Source organism: Schistocerca serialis, chromosome 5, assembly GCF_023864345.2.
Source record: "Schistocerca serialis cubense isolate TAMUIC-IGC-003099 chromosome 5, iqSchSeri2.2, whole genome shotgun sequence".
Lineage (NCBI taxonomy): Eukaryota > Metazoa > Arthropoda > Insecta > Orthoptera > Acrididae > Schistocerca > Schistocerca serialis.
The window spans coordinates 510,534,996-510,552,864 of record NC_064642.1 but is presented as its reverse complement, the minus strand read 5'-3'; the positions used below and the strand labels follow the sequence as shown (position 1 = coordinate 510,552,864).

Sequence of the window (17,869 nt, the reverse complement as noted above, 5' to 3'; positions counted from 1 at the left end):
CGCAATACAGCTGAAGACACCGTGAAGTGATTTTGCAGCACGACAACGCTCGATCCCATGTTGCAAAAGAGGTCAAAACGCACCTGGAAACGTTAAAATGGGAAGCCCTACCCTACCCGCCGTATTCTCCAGACACTGCTCCCTCTATCAACTATTTCGATCTATGGCGCATGGCCTGACTGACCAACGCTCCGATCTCATGAAGAAGTCACAAATTGATCGATTCGTGGATCGCTTCAAAAGATGAACAATTTTTTCGACGTGGGATTCGTACACTGCTCGAAAGATGGGAGAAAGTAGTGGCCAGCGATGGAAAATACTTTGAATGATACATGTGTAACCAATTTGTTTCATTAAAGCCTCAAATGTTGGGGGAAAAACGGCGGAAGCGAAGTTGTACACCTTGTATTTTTGTATCAAAATTGAAAAATTCAAAATGACGGATACAATATTGCGACAATAATATGGAAAAAATTAATGAAGTCGACAGAAAATGTTTTCGCTTACAATTTTAATGGCAAACTTTACTATGAAATTGCTCTGTTGTTCTCTTTATTACAGAAAATATATATTGGTAACAAAAACTGAAAGTTCTCTAAGTTTCCTTAATCTTCTTCCTCTTGGGCTTCTTGTTCTTCCTCTTTCTACATCTTCATTTCCTTCTTCATGTTCCTCCTCTTCGACATTTTTGTGGCCTTCATCACCCGCACCATCTTGTCCCTCGTAATCGTCTGCAGTAGGCACCAATAGGGCAACAGCTTCCTACGACAAAGTTTTCACTTTCCTTGGAGATGATTTCCACAAAGAAGAATTATAAGGATTGCTTGTTGCTAGAATTCTCCGGAAAGCATCCTTCATATTTTTCACGCGCAAAGTTTAGACGATATTGCCTTATTAACCTGTTTGTTCATTCCTGTGCATCTTCCAGCAGCTGGCCTATTGGTAAAATTGTAAATCAACAGTCTATGGACCCCTGTTGGAAAATTGCACCATTAGTGCTCTTTGGCATAATGCGTGGCTGTTGCAACAACGTAGCTTCGAAACTTTTCGACATCAGTTTTCATTTTCTCAGAGTAAATAACGGCATTTTGCAACTGTCGCTTAAAAAAATAGTCCAAAGACGGAGTTGCGGCTAGAAGCTGGATTATAAGGCTGATTCACGGAGATAATACATAGTAAATATTACTTAAAGACGGACTGTAAAAAGCCGAAATGTCGTGGAATTAGAAAATTATCCTTTTTTTCTCTCGCATTTTACAGTTTTCTAGCTTTCATTCCGGTAAGAAGCGAATTAACAAAAGCCAATAGTTAATTGATAAATAATTAATTAAGTACAAAACTCGTGGAATACCCCTTAGAAAATGTCTGATTTCGCTGACAAAAACATTTCATCCAAACGACGCAGTGATCTTCCAGCCCGGCTAGTCCGGTGCACGGCTCACAAATGAATGCCGCGTTGAACCTGCAGTTCAGCTTCGGGAAGTAACAACTGGCTGCTTCTAAGACCGGTACTCAACAGTCCCATGATTACACGAAACTTCTGAACTCCGAACATTTTTTTTACATTTATGGCCCCTTTTTCGAGGTTCTGATCGAGTATAGGTTGTGATGAGACTGTAAGAATCACGTGCAGCCTGGATTGCAGTTGTTCCAGTTAAGAATTTTTGTGAGGAAATTAAACCTCCTCAGATAAATTTCTGTAGGAGGGAGGGTAATTTTTTTTGTATAACAGGGCTCGTCGGAATTCAGGAAAAAGATTACTATATGGGGGAGTCAAGGAAGCAAGTGCTAAAATTACCGTAGCTCGATCTACCATCACCGTACATCTTGTCACTTCGCTGTTCAACGGGGTCATGTTTTAGCGAAACGAAGTGTGTCTGGAAGTGGTGGACAATAAGCTGGGAAAAATGAAGCTGTACTCTGACATATATCCTTCCGGACTCAGAAAATCTGAGATCTTTCTCATTAGCCTACCGACGGGACAACGTGTGATGACAAACGGCTTTGTGGTCCAGATAGAGGACTTATCAATGTACCACATCAGATGAATTCGCAATTGCAAATAATGACCACCATCAGCTGTAGAATGGAATGACAATGAAAACTTGTGCCAGACCGGGACTCGAACCCGGATTTCCTGCTTATCGCGACCAATCGCCCTACCATTCAGCTATACTTGCACGACTCACGGCCAAACCCAAACTTCCATACGTCTACGATCTGTACTAGCACATCCATGATATGTATTCCCGCACAGATCACACGTTGTGCATCGTCATCAGAATAATGCAGGCAATGCAATTTCGTTACCAATGTATGGTGTTTGTGGCGCATAAATTTCAGTAGACTCCATTTCAGTGTACTGTATTTCATTATGAGGAAAGAGTGCAGATGATAGTTTACCAGTTGAAGTGCTTCTATTCGGATTAGTGATGAAATGAATGTGGTACGGCTTTTAAAATTCTGCGACTATTTAACTCGCTTCTTAAATTCTTGAAGGGTAGTTTTTAATATTTTGTCGATGTGGGTGTTTCGTAGAGATTTATTGTTTCTTTTAAGAAATAAACCGACTATAAGGAGCGATCAAAAAGGCCGTAGAGTCTAGAATCGTTAGGCCAATGGACTGTGCGTCTGATCCCGGCTGAGGTTCGAGTCCTCCCTCCGGCATGGGTGTGTGTGTGCTTGTCCTTAGGACAATTTAGGTTAAGTAGTGTGTAAGCTTAGTGACTGATGACCTTAGCAGTTAAGTTCCATAAGATTTCACACACATTTGAACATTTTTTTCGTTAGGCCAACCAGGAAAAATCACTGTGAGCACTAATGCCATCATCCCACCGACGCACCAGCTTGAAGTGACCCATTTGGTAAAACAGTGTCCTGCTGCATGGAGAAGTCCGTAACGGCCTGCTGCACATCCTCTTTCGAGAAAAATCGTCGACCCTTCAGAGCCTTTTTAAGGGACCGAAGGCATGATAATCGCATGAGAAGAGATCACACTACAGGGCGTGTGCTCGGGGGTGTGTCATACTTCAGTTGGCGTGACTTCTGCGTTACGATATTTGCTTTATGAGGAGGTGCGTTGCCCTGAAGCAACAGCACCACTGGCGCACCATTCCATAGTGTTATTTTTCTGCAGACTTGCTGCCTCATACACATTCTTCTTTCTCCGCTGGATGTCTACCGATATGTGCCCTTCGGCAGCCAAGAACAGAACAATAGCATGTTGTTCCTGTTTGGAAACATTTGGTAATGAATTCCCCATTGTTCGCGTCGCTGCAGCTACCGTACACGCGTCGGAAAGACAACAATGACACACTAACCCCTTGCATGTCAGTGCTTATATACCTCCATCGGAGTCATGCTGCGTTGTATGTATGCTGCAGAAGTGCCCTCAAACTGACACTTTTTGTTCGCCTCTTATAGGCCTACAATAAATTGAGTTTTATTTCAACTATTTCGCTGTTATTGTACTCTAATTTGGGGCGCTTACAGCGAAGACAATGTTTACAGTTTTTACAGCCTAGGTGATAGTACGATTGTATCGATGACTGTGACCGAGAATGAGTGAAAGAGAATTTGATTTTAGCGGAACGTATAAATTTATGATTTTTTAAGCTTTTGTACATTTGATGTGCATTGTAGCGACTTAATTCGTGCCCCCTTCCCTAAGAAAAGAAAAATTGCCGTATTTTCTTGCTTTTAGGGGGAGCTTGTGTCCATGGCTGCGTACAGCTGCGACTGGCCAGACACCAACATCAGCTTTCAGAAGAAGCTACTGCTGGTCATGGTTCGCGGGCAGAGGCCGTTGACGCTCACCGCCGGCGGGATCTACCCTATTCAGAGGGGCACCTTCCTCTCGGTAAATTCTACTCTTCACACTGTTGACTGTTTTGGCTATTGGTGCATAATCTCTCCATCGCGAGATCTTTATTGCATGTTGTAACCAACTTGTATTCCTTTTTCCGTGATGATTTAACATCCAAACAATCTACCTCTACCTATATAATATCATCATGATTTACGTGTACAGACATACTCCACATGCCGCAATACAGCGCTTACAGTCTTGATGCCGCATATAGTAATACAATTTTCCACTACAGTGGTGAATTTAAGACTAGTGTGCACTAAACCTCTCTCTCTCACTCTCTCTCTCTCTCTCTCTCTCTCTCAAAAAGGGGGCGTCTGTAAAATGGAGACAAAAAACTTAAAAAAGTATTGCACACAGAAACCCTCACACTGGGACAATTAAAAGAATACAAGGTGATGTATGGATGGAGCATAAAAGTAGCGATGGACGGCGTAGCGCATAACTATCACTGTCAGTAACACTATGTCCAAGTCCAACACACAATTAAAATCACAGCTCTGGACGCACAGGAGAACAGCACCAATCACAACACTGACGTAGCACACTGATGACGATGAGCAAACACAGGATCTGCCAGGGACATGGAGATGAGGGAGAAGGGAAGAAGAGAAGAAGGTAAGGAGGGGTGGAGAGGGGGGTGACAAGCAGGGGCGCGTCGATGAGGGCTAGGGAGGGAAGAACGTGAGAGGGACAGTTGAGGAGGGGATGCGGGGACTCTGAGGGAAAGGAGGAAAATCCACTATGGGAGAAGGAGGAGAGAGGAAAAGGGGGGCCCTGTGGAGGGGAGGGATCAAGGCCAGGTTACAGTTGGAAGGAAGAGTTGATGTCATGACGTGGTTCAACATCTGGGAGGGGGAGGTGTTGGAAATTGCCCTGATGAAGGAGATGGAGGTTGTGGAGGTGGAGAGAGGCAGGGATACAGCGATAGAGGCACAGCAACGAATGGGGGGTGGAGAGGACGGAGGAAACCAGGGGGTGAGGGAAATCAAGCCTGTGGACAGTGGAAAGGATGCGGAGATGTTGGTGGAAAAGGAGGAGGTGGGGGAAGGGGATGAGGTCATACAGGAGTCATGTGGGGAAGGAAGGTAAGGTGGAGTGCATGGCATTTGAGGATTTGGAGGGCCTTGTAAAAGTGGGGGGGGGGGGGCAGAGATCCAGGCAACGCTGGCATAACAGAGGATAGGAAGGATGAGGGATTTGCGGGTGTGGAGGATGGTGGAAAGATGCAATCCCCATGTCCAGGCAGACAGGAGTTTCAGGAGGTGGAGTTGGGAATGAGCTTTCTGCTGGAGGGTCAGTCTGTGAGGGGTCCAGGTGAGGTGACGGTCAAAGGTGAGGCCGAGGTATCTCAGGGTTGGGGTGAGCTGGATGGGCTGATCATAAATGGTGAGGTAGAAATCGTGGAGACAGAAGGAGCGGGTGGTGCGGCCTATGATGATTGCCTGGGTTTTGGAGGGGTTGAGACGAAGGAACCACTGGTTTCACTAAGTGGTGAACTGGTCGAGGTGGGTTTGAAGGGTGCATTGGGACGATTGAAAGGTAGGATAGAGTCCCAGGAAGGCGGTGTCATCAGCATATTGTAGAACGTGAATATATCAGCAGTGTACAGGAGGTAGAGGAGAGGGGAGAGGACGGAGCCCTGGGGGATGCCAGCAGTGGGATAAAAGACACAGGAGTCGGTGTTGTGGAGGGTGATGTAGGAATGACGGCGTGAGAGGAAGGAAGCGACCAGATAAACAAAATTCATAGGCAGAGCGTAGGTTTGGAGTTTAAACAGGAGACCAGGACGCCATAGGCAACCATAGGCATTTTGGAGGTCGAAGGAAACAAAAATGGCGGAAAGACGGGAGTTAAGCTGGAGGGAGAGAAGGTGGACGAGGCTAAGGAGTTGGTCGTCAGTGGAGGAGGCTGATTGGAAGCCACACTGGATAAGGGGGAGGATGTGGTGTTGAGTAAGGTGCTGATGGATAAGATGGGAGAGGAAGGATTCGAAGACCTTACTGAAGACAGAGGTGTGGCAGATGGGTTTGTTGGGTTGGGTTTGAGGAATAAGAGGACGCAGAAAGTCTTCCACAGGTCGGGGTAGAAGCCGGTAGAGAGGATGACGTTATAGAGACTGGCAAGGACAGTCAGGAAGGTGAAGGAGATTTCTCTAAGGTGGCGGTAGGTGACACAGTCGCGACCAGGGACCTTGTTTCATTTGGACTGTAGGATAAGTTTAATGTCGTATGCTGTGTTTGGAGTGTTGATGTCGGAGGGGGCAACTGCCCCAAGTACTGGAGACTAGGAGCAAGTCGAGCGACTGAGGTATCGGCGCGTTCCATGACGGTGGTGAAAAGAAAATAATCAAAGTGGGGATAATCGAGGATGGAGAAGACCTCAGAAAGGCGCGAAATCTTACTTAGGTTGACAGCTCCACCACTCCACTACCCTTTTATAACCTGCATAAGCGATACTACCGCCATCTGCATATGTGAATATCGCTATCTCATGACTTTTGTCACCTCAGCGTATTATGACTTTAGCACCAATAAAGAAAAGATCATCATGGTGTCTCATTTTGTTATTATGGTCCCCGTGCGAAATATAAGCTTATAAGTTCAATAATGTTTCAATTCCTAAGGGGCCAAACTCCTGAGGTCAGTGGTCCCTAGAATTACATACTGCTTGTACTAAATTACGGTAAGGACAACACATACAGTCATGCCCGAGGGAGGACTCGACCCTCCGGCGGGAGGGGCCGCGCGATTCGTGAGATGGCGTCTATAACCGCGCAGCCACTCCGCACTGCGGTCCTAAGTCAACTGGCATGCCAGTAAGCGTGTTAAGCCCATCTCCCAGAGAATAAGGTTCCCCACAAGTTTGCTAGATGGCTTGCATGGCTGCTGGCCAGCCCTTGGGGGTGACAGCTACCTCCCTTGCTGAACGCTCCACACGGTGTATGATTCGGCGTGGAAGCTAGCTGGCTGTCTTGACCCTGTGAACGGCAGGGCGCGCAAGCCATTAAGACTGTAATCTTTCTCAAACGATTGTAAAGAAGCTGTTCAGTAAAAAAAATCTTATAACTTTATTCGTCAGCTTCATGATGAACTGCCTATAATTTTGCTAATATTTATTATGATAATTCAGGATTAAGTAAACTACTGCAAGAAAGCAAGGGGAAACTACAGCCGTAATTTTTCCCGAGTACATGCAGCTTTACTGTATGATTAAATGATGATGGCGTCCTCTTGGGTTAAATATTCGGATCTCCGGGCGGGGACTACTCAAGAGGACGTCGTTATCAGGAGAAAGAAAACTGGCATTCTACGGATCGGAGCGTGGAATGTCAGATCCCTTAATCGGGCAGTAGGTTAGAAAATTTAAAAAGGGAAACGGATAGGTTAAACTTAGATATAGTGGGAATTAGTGAAGTTCGGTGGCAGGAGGAACAAGACTTTTGGTCAGGTGATTACAGGGTTATAAATACAAAATCAAATAGGGGTAATGCAGGAGTAGGTTTAATAATGAATAAAAAAATAGGAGTGCGGGTTAGCTACTATAAACAGCATAGTGAACGCATTATTGTGGCCAAGATAGACACAAAGCCCATGCCTACTACAGTAGTACAAGTTTATATGCCAACTAGCTCTGCAGATGGTGAAGAAATTGATGAAATGTATGACGAGATAAAAGAAATTATTCAGGTAGTGAAGGGAGACGAAAATTTAATTGTCATGGGTGACTGGAATTCGTCAATAGGAAAAGGGAGAGAAGGAAACATAGTAGGTGGATATGGATTGGGGGGAAGAAATGAAAGAAGAAGCCGCCTTGTAGAATTTTGCACAGAGCATAACTTAATCATAGCTAACACTTGGTTCAAGAATCATGAAAGAAGGTTGTATACCTGGAAGAATCCTGGAGATACTAAAAGGTATCAGATAGATTACGTAATGGTAAGACAGAGATTTAGAAACCAGGTTTTAAATTGGAAGACATTTCCAGGGGCAGATGTGGATTCTAACCACAATCTATTGGTTATGAACTGCAGATTGAAACTGAAGAAACTGCAAAAAGGCGGTAATTTAAGGAGATGGGACCTGGATAAACTGAAAGAACCAGAGGTTGTAGAGAGTTTCATGGAGAGCATAAGGGAACAATTGACAGGAATGGGGGAATGAAATACAGTAGAAGAAGAATGGGTAGCTCTGAGGCAGCAGAGGATCAAGTAGGTAAAAAGACGAGGGCTAATAGAAATCCTTGGGTAACAGAAGAAATATTGAATTTAATTGATGAAAGGAGAAAATATAAAAATGCAGTAAATGAAGCAGGCAAAAAGGAATACAAACGTCTCAAAAATGAGATCGACAGGAAATGCAAAATGGCTAAGCAGGGATGGCTAGAGGACAAATGTAAGGATGTAGAGGCTTGTCTCACTAGGGGTAAGATAGATACTGCCTACAGGAAAATTAAAGAGACCTTTGGAGAGAAGAGAACGACTTGTATGAATATCTAGAGCTCAGATGGCAACCCAGTTCTAAGCAAAGAAGGGAAGACAGAAAGGTGGAAGGAGTATATAGAGGGTCTATACAAGGGCGATGTACTTGAGGACAATATTATGGAAATGGAAGAGGATGTAGATGAAGATGAAATGGGAGATAAGATACTGCGTGAAGAGTTTGACAGAGCACTGAAAGACCTGAGTCGAAACAAGGCCCCGGGAGTAGACAACATTCCATTAGAACTACTGATGGCCTTGGGAGAGCCAGTCATGACAAAACTCTACCATCTGGTGAGCAAGATGTATAAGACAGGCGAAATACCCACAGACTTCAAGAAGAATATAGTAATTCCAATCCCAAAGAAAGCAGGTGTTGACAGATGTGAAAATTACCGAACTATCAGTTTAATAAGTCACAGCTGCAAAATACTAACGCGAATTCTTTACAGACGAATGGAAAAACTAATAGAAGCGGACCTCGGGGAAGATCGGTTTGGATTCCGTAGAAATGTTGGAACACGTGAGGCAATACTAACCTTACGACTTATCTTAGAAGAAAGATTAAGAAAAGGCAAACCTACGTTTCTAGCATTTGTAGACTTAGAGAAAGCTTTTGACAACGTAACTGGAATACTCTCTTTCAAATTCTGAAGGTGGCAGGGGTAAAATACAGGGAGCGAAAGGCTATTTGCAATTTGTACAGAAACCAGATGGCAGTTATAAGAGTCGAGGGACATGAAAGGGAAGCAGTGGTTGGGAAGGGAGTAAGACAGGGTTGTAGCCTGTCCCCGATGTTGTTCAATCTGTATATTGAGCAAGCAGTAAAGGAAACAAAAGAAAAATTCGGAGTAGGTATTGAAATTCATGGAGAAGAAATAAAAACTTTGAGGTTCGCCGATGACATTGTAATTCTGTCAGAGACAGCAAAGGACTTTGAAGAGCAGTTGAACGGAATGGACAGTGTCTTGAAAGGAGGATATAAGATGAACATCAACAAAAGCAAAACGAGGATAATGGAATGTAGTCAAATTAAATTGGGTGATGCTGAGGGGATTAGATTAGGAAATGAGACACTTAAAATAGTAAAGGAGTTTTGCTATTTAGGGAGTAAAATAACTGATGATGGTCGAAGTAGAGAAGATATAAAATGTAGACTGGCAATGGCAAGGAAGTCGTTTCTGAAGAAGAGAAATTTGTTAACATCGAGTATAGATTTAAGTGTCAGGAAGTCGTTTCTGAAAGTATTTGTATGGAGTGTAGCCATGTATGGAAATGAAACATGGACGATAACCAGTTTGGACAGGAAAAGAATAGAAGCTTTCGAAATGTGGTGCTACAGAAGAATGCTGAAGATTAGATGGGTAGATCACGTAACTAATGAGGAGGTACTGAATAGGATTGGGGAGAAGAGAAGTTTGTGGCACAACTTGACTAGAAGAAGGGATCGGTTGGTAGGACATGTTTTGAGGCATCAAGGGATCACAAATTTAGCATTGGAGGGCAGCGTGGAGGGTAAAAATCGTAGAGGGAGACCAAGAGATCAATACACTAAGCAGATTCAGAAAGATGTAGGTTGCAGTAGGTACTGGGAGATGAAGGAGCTTGCACAGGATAGAGTAGCATGGAGAGTTGCATCAAACCAGTCTCAGGACTGAAGACCACAACAACAACAACAACAACTGCAATAATTTCGGAAAGTTTGCCGTGGAAAGTAGATGTTACGAATTTAGGTCCTATGTTTCTGTGTATAAATTTAAACTTTGGATGATATTACTTTGCCGGCCGGAGTGGCCGAGCGGTTCTAGGCGCTACAGTCTGGAACCGAGCGACCGCTACGGTCGCAAGTTCGAATGTCCTTCGGTTAGTTACGTTTAAGTAGTTCTAAGTTCTAGGGGACTGATGACCACAGCAGTTAAGTCCCATTGTGGTCAGAGCCACTTGAACCATTTTTTCGATATTACTCTCTATTACGAGTCTCGAGAAAATGGATCATATATAAGGAAGTTCATACCGAACCCTCGCGCCAGTGAAAAAGCTAGAAACAAACATTCACAAAATTCATTGTATCTCGTAAACGGCTTCATATAATGAAACAAGATTTTGGCAAATGATACTATGCATAGACGAGAGTATTTCGCTATATAATTAATTTGTGAAACCTCCTCATCGAGCGTAATATGAAGCAACTACAGATTTTTCAACTAAATAATGTAATATTTAAGAGTCATCGATATCTAGTGAAACGAGAATTACTTGGATTTGGAACGAAATATGTGAGGAAATTGCAGTTTATTTTTATACTGAGAATGGGCATTTTCATAAACTATAGGTTGGGTAACTCGAAACAAAACTGACTAGAACTATGGGATGGGACGCACTGCCAACCTATAAGTGAAAGCACAGTGTTTACTATCACATTCATCCCTACGACAACCACCCTCATTGCTGTCTGATTTGCAGAAGGTACCTACGTATGTTGAAAGCCTTGCGTAGTTTAGTTTCAGGATGGCAACAGCTACAAGAATTAAACAGCCTGAAGAGCAAGTCAGTCCAGTTTTCTTCACTAAAAAACAAACAGGATCATACTTAATTCGGGAAAGATTGTACTCAGTTACAATATCTTCTGTTCACTATTCCCTATCAATATGATGGTACCCTCTAAATGTTAGTTTACAAGGGAACCAAAATTTTCGTAAGGTCCACACACTTCACCTATCATTTCCATTCAAACATTTTTACTTAAAATTAAGTATGAACAAATGAGAGAAGCAATCAATTACACAATAACTATACATTATAAAACACAGCATCAAAACATTTCTTATAAAGTGAACGTCTCAGGTGAATTCATAAATATGCTAGTAGTTTACAAAGAAATCCAAAAAGTAGTACGTTGAGGTTCTCAGCTTTGCAACAAATCAAGCATATACAACAATTACAAAAACTCATAATAATAAATTTGGAAGTACATCATATTGCATAATATTGAGAAATAATTGAATTACATAATGTTAAAACAAATAAATTACATAAAGCTTTACAAAGAATTCCAGAACAGTCTTGCTGAAAAGGAACATTCACCAATATATATATATATATATATATATATATATATATATATGTTGTTGTTGTTGTGGTCTTCAGTCCTGAGACTGGTTTGATGCAGCTCTCCATACTACTCTATCCTGTGCAAGCTTTTTCATCTCCCAGCACCTACTGCAACCTACATCCTTCTGAATCTGCTTAGTGTATTCATCTCTTGGTCTCCCCCTACGATTTTTACCCTCCACGCTGCCCTCCAATACTAAATTGGTGATCCCTTGATGCCTCAGAACATGTCCTACCAACCGATCCCTTCTTCTGGTCAGGTTGTGCCACAAACTTCTCTTCTCCCCAATCCTATTCAATACTTCCTCATTAGTTATGTGATCTACCCATCTAATCTTCAGCATTCTTCTGTAGCACCAAATTTCGAAAGCTTCTATTCTCTTCTTGTCCAAACTATTTATCGTCCATGTTTCACTTCCATACATGGCTACACTCCATACAAATACTTTCAGAAACGACTTCCTGACACTTAAATCTATACTCGATGTTAACAAATTTCTCTTCTTCAGAAACGACTTCCTTGCCATTGCCAGTCTACATTTTATATCTTCTCTACTTCGACCATCATCAGTTATTTTACTCCCTAAATAGCAAAACTCCTTTACTACTTTAAGTGTCTCATTTCCTAATCTAATCCCCTCAAGCATCACCCAATTTAATTTGACTACATTCCATTATCCTCGTTTTGCTTTTGTTGATGTTCATCTTATATCCTCCTTTCAAGACACTGTCCATTCCGTTCAACTGCTCTTCAAAGTCCTTTGCTGTCTCTGACAGAATTACAATGTCATCGGCGAACCTCAAAGTTTTTATTTCTTCTCCATGAATTTCAATACCTACTCCGAATTTTTCTTTTGTTTCCTTTACTGCTTGCTCAATATACAGATTGAACAACATCGGGGACAGGCTACAACCCTGTCTTACTCCCTTCCCAACCACTGCTTCCCTTTCATGTCCCTCGACTCTTATAACTGCCATCTGGTTTCTGTACAAATTGCAAATAGCCTTTCGCTCCCTGTATTTTACCCCTGCCACCTTCAGAATTTGAAAGAGAGTATTCCAGTTACGTTGTCAAAAGCTTTCTCTAAGTCTACAAATGCTAGAAACGTAGGTTTGCCTTTTCTTAATCTTTCTTCTAAGATAAGTCATAAGGTTAGTATTGCCTCACGTGTTCCAACATTTCTACGGAATCCAAACCGATCTTCCCCGAGGTCCGCTTCTATTAGTTTTTCCATTCGTCTGTAAAGAATTCGCGTTAGTATTTTGCAGCTGTGACTTATTAAGCTGATAGTTCGGTAATTTTCACATCTGTCAACACCTGCTTTCCTTGGGATTGGAATTATTATATTCTTCTTGAAGTCGGAGGGTATTTCACCTGTTTCATACACCTTGCTCACCAGATGGTAGAGTTTTGTCAGGACTGGCTCTCCCAAGGCCGTCTGTAGTTCCAACGGAATATTGTCTACTCCGGGGGCCTTGTTTCGCCTCAGGTCTTTCAGTGCTCTGTCAAACTCTTCACGCAGTATCGTATCTCCCATTTCATCTTCATCTACATCCTCTTCCATTTCCATAATATTGTCCTCAAGTACATCGCCCTTGTATAGACCCTCTATATACTCCTTCCACCTTTCTGCTTTCCCTTCTTTGCTTAGAACTGGGTTTCCATCTGAGCTCTTGATATTCATACAAGTCGTTCTCTTATCCCCAAAGGTCTCTTTAATTTTCCTGTAGGCGGTATCTATCTTACCCCTAGTGAGATAGGCCTCTACATCCTTACATTTGTCCTCTAGCCATCCCTGCTTAGCCATTTTGCACTTCCTGTCGATCTCATTTTTGAGACGTTTGTATTCCTTTTTGCCTGTTTCACTTACTGCATTTTTATATTTTCTCCTTTCATCAATTAAATTCAATATTTCTTCTGTTACCCAAGGATTTCTACTAGCCCTCGTCTTTTTACCTACTTGATCCTCTGCTGCTTTCACTACTTCATCCCTCAAAGCTACCCATTCTTCTTCTACTGTATTTATTTCCCCCATTCCTGTCAATTGCTCCCTTATGCTCTCCCTGAATCTCTGTACAACCTCTGGTTCTTTTAGTTTATCCAGGTCCCATCTCCTTAAATTCCCACCTTTTTGCAGTTTCTTCAGTTTTAATCTATATATATATATACTATATATATATATATATATATATATATATATATATATATATATATATATATTAAATTCACAAAATTCACTCTCCTACACTGAATTAGAGATGACACACAACATACAGGACAATTTTTTTCTGTACTTTTGGATACTAAGGGATAACACAGTTATTATGTGGACAATGTATTCATTCCAGCTTGTCTGTATGGGTGGGTGGGTGGGTGAGGGGCTAGGGGGGGGGAGGGGGGGTGAAAATCAAGTCGCTCGGCGAATAGGCGTAACATTGTCCTGGCTTCTTGCCGACGAGAAACTAGTCACCATTGCTGCCGTTCTCCATCACATCCTCACCTATTAGTGACAGCTGGCATGGTCATACTCATGCCTCATTACCGAGGAGTCAGGTTCTCAGTAGCACGTAGCAGTAGCATACACATTCTTCTTAGTCAACTGGACTGCAGTACTCCACCCTCTATAAGGAGAGGTCTTGTGTTGGCTGGCATTCCTTTTAACCTATTAATTAAGAAGCTCTATGAGTTGTTGCATCTTGGATGTACGAGTGAAGAGTGTAGTTGTATGAGGTATTCATAATGATATGGTGCAGGAAAGTAAGTATGGCATGAGATACTGGAATGGCTAACCGGATGTGCTGTTTTTTGAGCCTACAGTTCACAGTGTCGCACAAAGTTAGCAATGATTTCACTTTATGGAGTCGTTTAGCTTCATTTCATGTGATGCCAACTCACGTCGTTGCTTCTCTTCCGCTGCCGCCTGCAGAGTTGTTTTGGTCAACGTCAAACTACGCCATCGGCGGCCATGAGGAATCTAGAATGCAAACACCATTCAACGGTTTCGCAATACAACATTAATAGGAACGGTAAGACCAGTATCGTCGAATCAAGAGAATGTGAATGATGTATTCCTTTGAAGAACAATTCCATATGCTTCTCATTTACGGAGAATACCGACGTAGTTCAGTGAGAGCTAGAGACTTATACGCTGAAAGATATCCTCAACGTACTCACCCTACACGTCGTACATTAAAAGATGTGTATGATAAACTGAGAACAACTGGATATTTGATGCATCGGAAACATATCCGACAAAGGAAAGTCGCATCTAACGCTTGTGGCTGTGGCGCCTGAGCAGGGGGTGAGGGGCATGTAGGAATACATAAATTCAACAAAAAGACAAGGCAAGCAAGCAAAAAAAGCAAAATTTTCTGCAGCACCTGCCTGAAAACACTGCTTAGAAAAAACGACAAGAAACTGTTAAGTCAATGAAACGCCCCTGCTAAGAAAAGACAAGAGAGAATTAAGGCACCAGCAAAAAAAAAAATCCCCTGTCCGTCAGGTGCGGAGTTCGGTTTTAAGACCTCGTCGCCAAATGTGGGGTCCCTTCCACCCTTCTCGTATAGGGTGCCTAAGGATGCATCGTTTCCGGAATGCTATACAACAATTCAAGCAAATCACATTAATAATTTTTATTACTGTAAAGAATATAGACGATAATTAACTTTGAAATTTCAATGGTGTCGCAAGCGATGGGCGACAAGTAAACAATCAAAGTCGTTTCATCTATACAAGGCCCATGTAAGCATTTGGTATGGAGCACACGTCAGTGATATCGTAGTGCTCTCCTTGTACTGTGCCAGTACTGAGCTGGTCTGCGAGTCCTGGTCTGGTACTGTGTTAATACTGTGAGGCCGAGGCTGGTAGGAGCGGCGCTTATATTCCCTTCTTGTAGAGGCCGCTTCTGTCGTGGTGCTGTATTAATCAGCGCACCATTGGCCGACGACGTCTCACCGCCTTCTCTTCCCTTGCAATCTTCATCTTCGTTCTGGCGCTTGTGCTTACGCTTGAACACCCAACTTCTTTCCTCCCATATTCCTTTAACATTTAGTAGAAACGTACGTTGGCATGGCCTACATAACCCTTCTTTCCTTCCCTACCTATATTCTGGTGCAAACGCTCCTCGCCATCCCCCTCCCAGTCTTTCCAGTCCGTTAATCTCTGTCCAAATGCAACCTTGGCCTCTACCTTAATACCATAAACATCAATTCCACATCCCTACATTCTAAGAACAGCCCTATGGAACATCAAGCGCATAGCCGCTCTTGATACTTTAGGTAGCAGAAACCTTCTCCACGTTATACCCCCTTATCACAAAAAATAACCGTCTTTCGCCTTCCTATTGCCGTCTACTTACTTCTCCGATCTTCACATTCATTTCTTCCTTAAAAATCATGTTACCTACCTTATATAGTAACTGTTCACTTCTTTTACAATACCTCGGCAACTTTTACAACCCTACCATGTTTTCAGCGACTGTGACTAATTTAATTGCTGCATAAATACACTGCTGCCCATTAAAATTGCTGCACCAAGAAGAAATGCATATGATAAACGGGTATTCATTGGACAAATATATTATACTAGAACTGACATGTGATTACATTCTCACGTAATTTGGGTGCTTAGATCCTGAGAAATCAGTACCCAGAACAACCACCTCTGGCCGTAACAACGGCCTTGATACGCCTGGGCATTGACTCAAACAGAGCTTGGATGGCGTGTACAGGTACAGCTGCCCATGCAGCTTCAACACGATACCACAGTTCATCAAGAGCAGTGACTGGTATTGTGACGAGTCAGTTGCTCGGCCACCATTGACCAGATGTTTTCAATTGGTGAGAGATCTGGAGAATGTGCTGGCCAGGGCAGCAATCTAACATTTTCTGTATCCAGAAAGGCTCGTATAAAACCTGCAACATGCGGTCGTACATTATCCTGCTGAAATTTAGGGTTTTACAGGGATCGTAACACATCTGAAATGTAACGTCCACTGTTCAACGTGCCGTTAATGCGAACAAGAGGTGACCGAGACGTGTAACCTATGTCACCCCATACCATCACGCCAAGTGATACGCCAGTATCGCGATAGGCTACAATCCGACCTTTATCAAAGTCGGAAACGTGATAGTACGCATTGCTCCTCCTTACACGAGGTATCACAACAACATTTCACCAGGCAACGCCGGTCAACTGCTGTTTGTGTATGAGAAATCGGATGGAAACTTTCCTCATGTCAGCACGTTGTAGGTGTTGCCACCGGCACCAACCGTGTGTGAATGCTCTGAAAAGCTAATCATTTGCATATCACAGCATCTTCTTCCTGTCGGTTAAATTTTGCGTCTGTAGCACGTCATCTTCGTGGTGTAGCAATTTTAATGGCCTGTAGTGTAGTAACCATGACAGAAGGAAAATACACAAAACTCTAAGTTAACAGTCACTACTTCTCTAAGTTACTAATCTGTTTTTTGAGTTCGCAACAATTTATGAACCAAATGTTTTCCATATGAGCTAAATGATACTCGTTCTTACAAAATATAATGTAACATCGACTTTTGCGCCATTATGCAAGGCCGATTACCTCCTGTTTGCATTTAAATTCTGCATTTGTTTGTTCCACACACAAACTCCTCCTTATTCCGTGAAGTGCTTGACACTGCTGATATGGTTGGGACCAGTTGATTTTCCTTTATTCATGGATCCCAGTTCCAGCATGTTCTCGTGCGCCGTTCTGTGGATTCGTGTGGGTCCTTCATAGACCGAAAAAAATTTGTGGCAGAGCGCTTTTTGTTTGTTCAGGAGACGGTGACAACGTACCAAAAATTTCTGTCCTAATTGGAACTGTCTAATCCTCGCTTTCTTGGCTGCCCTTTCCTTATTTTTCGTAACTTCCACCCTGAGGTGGACAGCGCTTATTTGACAATGTGCTTGCGTCGTTCCTTTTGTCTCGGAGGGTAATAAACTACTTCTCTCATCCGATCTCGCGGTTACCGGTTATTCAGTACCGCGATGGGCGGAACCTTGGTGGAGCTGTGTGGTAACTCATTCATAACATCTTGGAAGTCTGGCAAGAAAACGTCCCAGCTCATGTCCTGCTTCGATCAATAAATCCTACGTAGACTTCCTAAATCACACATAATACGTTCTGCAGGGTTGGAAGCAGGTCTGTAGGACGAAATGAAAATAGGTCTATCCTATGCCTTTTTAACATTTCCACCCATCGTTGCGATCGAAACTGTGGACTGTTATTCGATAAAAATCTCTCCACACGACCACCCTGTGTCAATAAATTCCTCTCAAATGCTTTTGAAACCGCAGCTGCCTTAGTCAGCAAACGACCTTGCCGCAGTGGTAACACCGGTTCCCGTCAGATCACCAAAGTAAAGGGCTGTCGGGCTGGATGGTTGAC

At 42.8% G+C, this 17,869-nt stretch overlaps 1 protein-coding gene across 1 annotated transcript in view; it reads left to right on the top strand.

Annotated features, from left to right (window-relative positions):
* The window catches only part of LOC126482037 (odorant receptor Or2-like), a 67,453-nt gene that overhangs the window by 23,914 nt on the left and 25,670 nt on the right, over nt 1-17,869 (top strand). Inside the window, exon 4 of the mRNA XM_050106010.1 lies at nt 3,704-3,859. Within this exon, the coding sequence (XP_049961967.1) occupies nt 3,704-3,859 (156 nt within the window). The remainder of the gene's footprint in view (nt 1-3,703; nt 3,860-17,869) is intronic.